Source organism: Dermacentor silvarum, chromosome 8, assembly GCF_013339745.2.
Source record: "Dermacentor silvarum isolate Dsil-2018 chromosome 8, BIME_Dsil_1.4, whole genome shotgun sequence".
NCBI lineage: Eukaryota > Metazoa > Arthropoda > Arachnida > Ixodida > Ixodidae > Dermacentor > Dermacentor silvarum.
In genome coordinates this window covers 25,453,347-25,464,452 of record NC_051161.1, presented here as the reverse complement: position 1 = coordinate 25,464,452, position 11,106 = coordinate 25,453,347, and the positions used below count along the sequence as shown (strand labels likewise).

Genomic DNA, 11,106 nt, shown 5'->3' with positions numbered 1-11,106 from the left:
GGTTAAGTGGGTGTGATAGCAGCAATATGGCTCTATGATCGCCTTTCAAGCTTCTTTACAGTTGTAGTGAAACTTATTCGCTGTCTTACATGACCTTTGTAGCACTCTGAAATGACCAGTCAAATGTGCTGATAGTAAACGTGTTCAGAACCACTGAACTAGTGCTGATTTTTTCTAAAGGGACACTAAATAGAAACACAATGTCAGTTTATAAACTGATAAAGCATTCTTTTAAAATGCCATTTTTGTTAATTTCACAATTATAGGTTGATTATCAGAAAAGAAAATGGAAGGTCACAGTTAAAATTTAAAACAAAAATTTATTTCTTGCCAATAACCCAGCACTAGTACATCAGCGTGATGTCACTCATTTCGAAGTATTTTTTTTTATTTGGGCCATTGTAGCTTAGTAACCGTTGTTGAAACTTATTAAGTGCAATCGTTGGCTCCTTTATTATAAAATGTCATTCATCTTTACCGCTAAAAAAATTAAGTAGACCCGAGCAGACATCATAAAAATTCATAATTTGACGGTGAGCTGGTGCAGGAACTTTCAGGTGGCGTCACCATCTATCATTCGTTTTCATGTATTTTCTGGCTTTCCAAGATTTTTTTTCATGGCAAGAGTGGCATTTTTGTTTTTGTAGAAGGGTACTTTACTAATACAGCTCACATAATTTTTCTCTTTAGTGTCCCATTAAGTGTAAAGCACATTTGAATAAAATTCGGGCTACACTTTGAGATGGGCTTTTTTACATCTCTTTCCATTCAGTTGCTGCAAAAAATTGGATGATATGCAAATGGTGCCTTTGATGGTGCATTGATGAAGGTAGCAAACTTCCAAAATTATCAGCCTCTGTCCTCTCATCTAAGACTTTCATTGAAAATAACTCAATCTTCTTGCACTGTAGCAGCCTTGTAACTCTGCTCTGGTCCATTGAGTTGTCTGTGTGCAGGCCGCAGCATGATTGACGAGCTTCGTAGTACCGAAGGCCAAGGCAGCCAGTAAGGTCCTTGCAGTTGCAGCTGGCCAGGCCCCTGCAATATGAGATTTAGAAAACCCTTACTCTTTTTGGAAGTGTGATCTGTTATGTTTCACATAATAAAAACAAAAGGAGTGGAATGCAAATTTTTTTGTTCATAAGTACAGTTAGTGTATTGAGCACTGTTGAATCAACAGTGAATAGGTTGACAAGTAAATTCTATGATGTACAGAACATGCGATCGCCTAATCATTTGTAATATTAAGGTAGTAAGACTGTGTGACCTCGACACTTGCACAAAGATGTTTGTGAGTGCACCTCTGAACTTCCATCCTGCGATCTGTGTTGAAGCACGACATCGTTTTCATACATTATGTTGGTTTGCCCATCTTTAGGTGTCTGATTAAATTTGTTGGCCACAATCCTCGCCTTCATGTCGAGACTTGTACCAAGAAGCTGCACTGAAGGTCTGCTGTTTCCAAGGTGCCTTGCTAAGCAGCATTTTACATGCTCCGTCCCATTTGGCATAGACGAGTGTGCTTGCATGCCTTAATGGTCATCTCTTTTTACCACACTGATATAATGGCTAACCACGAAATGTACAAAGTCAAAATTTCATTTAGAAATTGTCACACACTGCACTATACACAGGTAGCAGCACTTGTTCACGGCGAGGATTTTCTAACACCCCGTTCACATCTTTTTAAATTAAACTAAGCACTCCATCGGTTTGAAGATGATACCAACTGATTGCTCGGCGACTAGACTGCAGTTGAGCAGAACTTGACTTGTAATTGAAACACTATGCGCTTCATGATATCAGCTTTTGTTTCATATACTGCTTTTGCAGTAATGTGTAAAAGGCACAATTTATGACTTATAGTTTGCAGTCTTCAGCAACTTCTTGCAGACAGTTGCGTGCTCTGTACTGAAGGATGAGCCAGAATTTAAATTATAATTGAACTTGAATTATCTGAGGCATGTTACCTGAAGGTAGTCCCCGTTAAGGCTGCTGCTGCCGCACTGGTTGTACCACCACGCTCCCTGGTGTTCTCTGGCGCAGCTTCCGTCACCCCACTGGTCATTGTCGACATCCCATGTGGAGAATGCCATTGCAGCATGCGTGCTGAGGCCGTCCCCTTCATGTCACATGACATAAGTTAACATTATAATTGACTAAAGCAGAACCTCGTAAATGCATTTTTTTAGGGAACCACGGAAAAATAATGCAACATCCAATAACGCATGTGGTAGCAATATTGATGAGGCAACGAGCTAGTCTCTCGTAAAACCTCATTTGAAGTTGAACATAAACCAGACAAAGTATTGAAAATCTGTTCTGTAAAACTCGTTATCACTGGCTGGCAGTTTGAATGAATGCTGAACACATTTTCGGAGTGGTCATAGCCTTGAATCATACTAATGAAGCTTCTAATTTCCATCTGGGACATGGGTCGAATTTTAAACAACAGAAGCTGTTCTCAAAAACATGCTAGATCGACTCTGGTTTCTTTACAATACAGTGTAATTCTTGCTTATTGAAAAACAATCAATCCCCAATAACTTCTGTTAGTGTCTGTGACATTATGAGGAGCTGGTGCAAGGTCTTCAAGGTGGTGTTGCCACATCTCTCTTGTTCTCGCATCTTTTCTAGCTTACCAAGCCCCTGCTCACACTAAGACTTATCTTTCTTTATGTCTCAGAAGTGTAATTTACCAATCCCGCCTTTATGCTCCTCCTTAGTTTTATTTTAAAGTTATGGGTATTGCTGTCGCGAAACTATAAGTATATTATATTGCTGATTATTTACACCAAACGTGGTCTGGCCATCAGAGCGCTGATTTGTCAATTGTTGTGCAGATTTGGCTTTAAGCGGTTGAACACTTGTTGCTCATACAGCCTAGAACATTCAGCATGTATAACAGGCAGTGCTTGACTCACCTGCATCTCCACCTTCGTATTTACCAAGTAGCTTCAGTGCAAACTTCTCACGTTCGCTTCCTATGGCAAAGTAAGCATACAGGGCATGTGCGTGCTGTCCGTCAAAGTCTTCTAGGTCCACCCTGACTTGGTACAGCCTCTGAGATGTCAAATGATGGATCTGGTTGTTTCCTGTGGCAGAAGACGTAGAAGTAACACCAGCAGTGGTACCTCAGTGGCTATGGCTCGAACAGGTCGGAATGCAAAAACGCTTATGTGCCGTGAATTGGGTGCACAATAAAGAACCCCAGGTGGTCGAAATGAATCTCAATTTACCGGCTACAGCTTGCCTCATAATCAGACTGTATTTTTGGCATGTAATATCCCGAAATTTAATTTTTTAGTGGTGCATGAGCTTACCTAGCCAGAATTCACTTGCTGTGTTGCCAAACCCATACTTGTAGTCGGTCCAACTTCTTTGGAAATCTGTGCTGCCATCGAGCCTTCGTTGCACGACCTGCATTGTTGCAGTTGGGCTGCACTGCACTGAATATCAGCCACCTCTGCATGAGAGCAGACTGCTGTATGATTTCGATATAAAAATTTTTTCTGCACAATGGCTGGTGTCATCGTGCCAATTACAAAACTGTAACAAAACTGTAAGGTGAATTAAGCAGTATATTCCAGAACTGTTCCAGAGAGCACGCATCAGGGCACCACTATTCTCATCCTAACTGCTCACCCTCGTGGAAATTGCCTGGCACATCTTGCTCCCTCTTTCCTAGCCTTCTGCCACTTCAACAGTCCTTTGTTGGGTGCAGTGTGCTAGGCTGTATGTTCAAAAATAACGTAATTCGAGACAGGCTTTGAATGGAAGGAAATGGGCGGTCTCACTGCACGATGTGGATGTTATCATTGCTTTTCTCTTTCTTTCATCACCTGAAGTGGGCCGCAAGTGACTGAGACAGCACATATATATATATATATATATATATATATATATATATATATATATATATATATATATATATATATGCACTTAAAATGAAGGCACAATGAAGTGTTGTCGAAGATTTACTCTTTAATTCACCGAAAAATTTAAGAATTGGGACTTCCTTTATCAGGGGCATATATGCCTTCATTTTAAGTTTCCACAATAAGCTGAACCATTGAACCCCTCTTCACACTATATATATATATGTATATATATATGTATATGTGTATATATATAGGAACCCAATTTTTATTAGTCAAATTGTAATTTGACTACCGTACATATATATGGGACATGACGTTGCCACCGATGTACGTACTGCTGCAGAGTAGCTAGATCTAATTGCTTTAGGACAGGCTTTGTTGCCAGTGCTTACCGTCCACCCTCCACCGTCACTGTCCATGTTGCAATAAACCATGATGGCTTCAGGAGAGCCAGATGGCTGGATACGATAAACTCCCGACGAGTTGTGGCCATCTTGCAGCACATCCCAGCAATCTAAGGGTAGCTGCACGCTTGTAGTTAGCACTGGATTTGTGCAGGACACTTGGAGGTGGCTAGTCGACTGTTCCAAGTGGCTCACTGCATCTAGCAGTTGCTTGTGCGTTGCTGCCAAGAAGGTGTGATTGTGGATGTACCTGGGAGCACAAGAATGGAAGCTTTTCACCATACATGTTATCAGAGAGTTTTATCCTGAACAGACACTCGTGAACATTTTTGCTTTTACTGGATTACAGACCATTGCAAGATGCTTCATCTTGTGATTGTGTGTTACACCAGTATGTACTGGAACATTTTCCTGTAGCACGACACTTCTTAGGAGATAAGCAGGTGCACAATAATTAGGAAGTTTGCATCACTACAGGAGCCTTTACACCAGCTGGTACAAGAAAACAGCCACACAAAATGTATGCAATAAAAATTTGACACGATTTGGTTGAACAAAGGTATCGAGATGTTGCCAGCAGCTCGCTTTGTTCCTGTATTTTGGTAAAGCTCGTTTAGTCTAAACTTTTCTAATGATATTCAATGACTCCTTTGCATGTTTGAAAGCAAGTACATTTTACATTCCATGTGACAAAACATGCGATGGCATTGAGTGAGGAAGTGCCATGTCTCTGCTCTGTTTGTTACAGTGCATGTTGAAGTGGCGTCTTTTAATGCCATCAGTGGCTGATTCTGATGGTAAAGCAAAGATATCTACAGAACACTGCTTGTTTTAGCACTGCAATGTGTCTCCGGTAGTACAAGGTATTACATGCCTCCTGTATGTGCAGGAGGTATGTAAATCAGCAAATTGTGCACTACATATTAATGCATTAGCATTAGGAGTGTCCAAGTGGGAAACAATGTATGTGTGGGAAGCCAGTCACATGGTAGCGGTAGAGAGGAGATGGGAGAGCTTAGAAGAGTGCGTGTGTGTGTGTGTAAAAATGTGACATTACATGAAGGGTGACCGTCAGCTAGCAGAGGCTGACCAAAGCAGCACAGTGTGAAAGCTTTATCGGATGCATAATTAATGGAAAAATTGCTAGCATTCTTGAAATTTCCATGCAGGTAGTGGCACATCCTTTATGCCTCCCAGTCACTCAATGCTTCATGGGTCACACTGGGTTTTCCTCTTGCATTTTCTTATTCACTGAGTGCATGAGGCCATTTAGGCTCACTGCAGTAGTTACCTTTCTGTACAGCTGTAAAGAACCCACGGGGCACTAAGCAACCAACTACGTCATGTTGCATTAGCTGAGTTACAAGGTGTCAAGTTTTGCATCTATTATAAAAAGATCTTCATAAAAATTTCATGTGTGTGGTTTGTTGGCTCATTAAAACAGACAGCATCAGTTGTTTTAGAAATAGGAACATACAACAGGCTTTAAATGTCAATCTCTTGATTGTACTGACAGATAGCCCCTTTTTAAGGAAGCTTAGATTAAAATAATTCGTGCCTTCTATCATGTTTTCTTTTGAATTTTCTCTCAACCTCACTTATGATGTAGTGGGTCTTTTTTATTTGTTGTCCTGGATTGCCCAGCACTGTCCGAGCGAGAAGCTTCATATGCCAATGCTCATTGGCTGAAAGCAGCACCTTAGGCAGTCCAAGTAGTTTGGGACTACAAACCAAGGAGACTTGTCAATGCCTTTTTTTGTTTAGCTTGTTGGAAAGGAGTGTTTTAGTATTGCTAAATAAATGAAAAACAGCTTTTTTATGCGCCGCTTGTAGATACAATATGTGACTATTGACAGCTGCCAAATTTGTGTTGCAACATATCACATATACCTTTGTGAATACATACTTGCCTGACATCGTTAAGTAGCACAGTAATGTTTTGCTGTAGCTGTAGAAGGGTGGCCTGCATGCTGGTGAGGCTACGACGTACGCTTTGCTCACCGGGACACCTCTGCTGATGCTGATGGCAGGCAGTTTGCCCACGCTGGAGCTGTTCAACATCTTCACGGAGAAGTTCATTCAGTGCAAGGCCCTAGTTTTGAGAACAGTGCCACACTTTTTCGTTATATAAGTTAGTAAACTTGTATGTCTTCATGCATCTATTACAGCTGCAATAACGTTTGGCATGGCTGGACAGTCATTGAAATTAAAGGACAGCAGGGCTCATGTGAGGAACTGCCTGAAAAATTAAGTAACAGTGCCCACAAGATTACATTACCTTTCAGTTTCTAAATTAATGTACCTTCTTTAGATGTACACTGCCGTGTGCTCTCAAACTCCGCGGCTTCGTTGATGCTATGGTCTCAAAATTGTAGGTACTCTTACTGTAGTTTCACTTCTTATTTCAAGTTAGTTCTTGTGTCTCTTTTGTATCAACATTATTTATTATTAGGCCAGCTGCTTCTTAAATTTACTTGCTCTAAGACACCATGAGGAACAGCTTGAAGAGTAATTTTGGCATCCCAAGCTTTCCATAAGCATGTTGGGCAGTAACCTAGATCAAAATTTTTTGATCTATTCAACTGTTCAACATATTCATCTAAGAATTAATGAAAGACAGGAAAACTTATTGATCACAGGCAAATCTTAAGGCCTTCTGCACATTTTCGTGTATGTCATTTTGTGGCACATACATCATTTTACTTTTTTTGCACATAACAGTATTTATTCTAGTTAGTTCATTGCATCGTGGGAGTATCACCCTGGATCATAAGGGTAATAACATGTTGGGGGTTCCCTCAACTTTGCCAGGAATGCAAATGAGCCTTCATCGAGTCAATTTCTCTCATGTGCCTGGCTTAAACCGGTGCAAAGTTTCAAACATAAAATACAATACAGCATTTCTCTAACAGTGCAGCTGTCAAAGGCTGGTCTTTGGTATGAGCATCGGCAGAAGCCCTTGTTCCTTTGCGACTCTCCTTTACAAAAATAAAACTCTATACTTTGTGTGAGAACATATTGCTTGCCTTTGCAACATCCCCTTTGAGACTCTCTAGGCGTAGGGCTAGGCGTGCTTCCATGGCATCAAACTGCTGTTGTAGGCGCTGATCAAAAGCCCGCCACCGCTCTTGGGAACGAGATTCCTGGTCTCTCAGGAGATGAGGCAGCTGCAGAAGCCCCTGTTCCAAGAGCGTCTCCAACAGCGGGAACTGTCTGCCTGTGTTGTGGTGCTGCTTAGCATGCATAATCAAGCCTCACGTTACCTTTAACTAAAGCAAACAGAATAGAGCCATCCGGTTAGTTCAGTTGACTCCAAAATGGCTCACTGAAGAAAGCACATACCATACTTGCCTGGGTAAGACCGGCACCCCCTCACTTTGGAAGTGTGCCAGTGGGGCATCGTAAGTTCCAGTGACAATGTAAATGAGATCGGTAATGGCAGTGGTGAATAGTGCAGTAGAATTTGATTGGTGGTTCTGAATCTTGAATAAATGTGTGTGTAGCATGTAGCCACTGGTCACACCTGGACATCATTTCGCGACGTCGTCCGCTGCTTTAGCGGGTGGTCATTTAACAGGTGGTCACTCATGCAAGGAGCCACACCCTGCCAAGATTTTGAAAAAAGAAGGGCACGTCTTACTCGACTAAATATGGTAGGTGTCTGCCAATGTAGTGAATGATGAAACCAGTTGAATTTATGTCCGATTAACAAGTCCAGAACAGGAGCACACTTCTGGCTTTTCTCTGGTGTGCTTGCACAAACTGTCTCAGTCTGAATTTTTCTACATTTTACTATACAACATGCAATCTTTAAAAGTGATAAAGTTTGTAATAAGTGATGTATGGCAACAACATCTGGTAATTAGTAGCTTCAAAGTAGCAAAGCTCTTCCCTTTGTCCAATTAAAGGCACAGTTCTGCATACATGGAATAATACATGTAATGTACACAACATAATGCATGTAAAAAAAAAATGAAAAAGCTGAGAGAATGACAAACAATAGTGCTCACAACCTGTTTTACCATTTATTATTCATAACCACATTATATAGCTGTTACATCCATATCTGAACCATGCAAGGTGTTTCAGCAAAAACATTTTAAATAAACTCTGAGTTCTTCTGTAGTAGGGTGTGTATCCTCATGACAGTGCTTCTTAGGCGCCACATGTAGTTCAACCCATATGGCTTCAAGAACTCAAGCTCAAGCAACCCAAGTACCCTTGTAATGGCCAGTTTTTCTCAAGCCCCATGAGAAAAGAAAAAGCTTTCTGTGCTAAAAGACTGCATTCTTGCACCTTTTACACAATTCCGTTGAACAATATCAGACTCGATTGGAGATGCAACCAAAAGATGCATGATATTCATGTCACGTGACTACACTAGTAGTGTTAAAGTGGGTTGGGAGCCCACAGCATGGTGGGCATTCAATTACGTCTGAAATAAACTAAATTCTAGCTAGAGCTTGCTACCCTCATATGGCAAGGAGAGGCTATTTCAACTCCTTCGCACATTAACCTCAGAGGGAAGTAATATACCATGCTGCACTTCAGAACTGGCATTGATGAGCAATTCCCTCAAACACATAGCTATAGCAGTAGGTTAGAAGCATGCCACCACTCTTATATCTGTAGCCAGACAATGTCATCAATAAAGTGCTCTTACCCGACACATGGGAGCTGGTATTGTATGAACTGGGCATCGGAGTTGAACCATTGGAATGAACTAGCAGGGTGTTTGTGAGTAATACACATAATCCATGGAACAGGCCAGCTCTTGGGCAAGCCAAGAGAGGCATGGTGTCTCGGAACGCTCCTGTTTTCACTCTGTGGGCTGTTCCCAGGCAGGCTTCTGCCAAGTAGTCATCTGGCTTTCGTCTGCCTCTGCTGCCTAGATTTACTTTTCTGCACTTGCTTCCCTGAACTGGCCTCGGGTGTCCATTTCACCACTGTGGTGAGAGCGTCTCGGCCCTGCAATTTCTTTTTGATATTCTTGCAAAATTGCTACTCGGAGCTGTGAACTGGCACACTGAGGAATTTTAGAAAAAAGCATTCAGTGTGTCCAACAAATGCAGAGCTGAAAATGCCTACCTTTGCAGTGCCAGAAGCTCCTTGTTGTTATGAAACACGAATTTCAGTACAATGATGTGTACGTGAATGTGGTGAAATACAGTGGAATCTCGTTGGTACTATCTTCACGGGTACCGGAAAATAAATCGGATCATCCAAAAGTCGTATTATCCAAACATTATCGTATATAAGAAAAAGAAATTGTATATAAGAAAAAAACGCATTATCCCAAAAAACGTATTATGCAGAATCCTATCAACGAGATTCCACTGAATATGCGAAAGACTGAAATCAACATTACAAAAACAGCACAGGGACTGCATTGTCAGTTGATCACCTTCAGAAGTTTTTTTGTGTGATGCAACGTACAGCATGGCATCTCATTGGACCAAGGACATCCCTGTCTGCTGGCTTGCCCAATGAATGAATACTGAAAGTCATCCTGGATAGTTACTGATTGAAAATATGGCCTCAGGCGCTGTCTTATTCGAGGTGATAATTTTTAAGTTTTTGGGAATTTTTAATGAACCCCTGTTGCAGATAGCATAATTCTAGTCCTTGAGCTGGATTATTCAGAAAGGCAGACATTAGCTTGCATGAGAAATCGAAACAGATATTCAACTAACAAAAATAATTAATGAACTTCTTAATTACTTAATGACACGAATTGTAGCTGGTGAGTTTGCAAGGCGTATCCACTTGAAATTAATTTCCAGAATGGCACCAGAGATATGTGCCATAAAACTGGCCGTAAAAAATGCACTGTTGTTCCACTTACTTTCTTGACAATGTTTTGTTATGCACTAAAGCACAAAAGTAACTGGAACGCTCATGTATTTCGTCCCACAGATTGGGAAATATATCTCGAAACTGGTGCCATCCTCGAGATTCATTTCAAATCGATACTTCTTTCTGACTCACCGGCTACAATTCATAAATTGCAATATGTGCCATGAAGTAATTAAGAAGTTAATTCATGAATTTTTATTAATTAGTTGGATGTGTGTTTCGATTTCTCATGCTAGTGATGTCCGCCACTTCAATAATCCAGTTCAAAACTTAAATTATCACCCTGTATAATTGTCTTGTCGCTGTTTTCACGCTCTTGCAGCACAATTGCAAACGGGAGACAGTATTGGCAGAATACCTTTATTCAGAATTCTTTTCTTGAGACCTACCTATCATACCTCGGCTGATTGCAGATAAGAAATAGTGTTCAGGTGCAGCAGAAACAAAAACTGACTGACCAAGTGAATGCTAAATGCACCTTGATAACACAACCTTAATATGGAGAACATTTTATCACCCCATGTGTACGGCTAGAAAAGTTGACACAATGTACATTTGGCCACAAAAGTTTACACAGCACGGCTTCCATGACAAATGTAGGCTAACTACAATGAAATTTCACTTTGACTTAAATTGGTTATGAATGAGTAGTAGGTATAAACTCATTGTAGTAATCATTACAATACCTGCAGGGCTCATCTAATTTTCTTATTAACAGCCTTTAATCAGCACCTTAGCAGAACCTAACCACCTGGTGGTTAGCAGACGCAATGCAAATCCAAACACATTGCCTTCAAGATCTTTAACCCACTATGAAAACCGCCTAATTTCAGAAGTCGAATGCAAAGTATTCGCTCTGGTTTAACAATCTAGGTGCTGCATTGTTTCCGGCGAGTGGCAGTCATGGTGTTTCCTTACAGTTGTGGTATGAAAAACATTTTTGCAAGCTTTTCGCGACGCACCTA

General features: G+C 40.9%; 1 protein-coding gene across 1 annotated transcript; it reads right to left on the bottom strand.

The window, feature by feature from the left end:
• Positions 1 to 218: 218 nt before the first annotated feature.
• On the bottom strand, positions 219 to 10,355 carry LOC119460836 (techylectin-5B). The gene is made up of 8 exons (XM_049672397.1): positions 8,949 to 10,355; positions 7,312 to 7,502; positions 6,160 to 6,377; positions 4,274 to 4,535; positions 3,324 to 3,420; positions 2,925 to 3,095; positions 1,971 to 2,122; positions 219 to 1,038 (listed from the first exon to the last, which is right to left on the bottom strand). Exons 1-8 carry the CDS (start codon positions 9,079 to 9,081, stop codon positions 892 to 894), a joined length of 1,371 nt encoding a protein of 456 aa, XP_049528354.1. The 5' UTR covers positions 9,082 to 10,355; the 3' UTR covers positions 219 to 891.
• Positions 10,356 to 11,106: the final 751 nt, after the last annotated feature.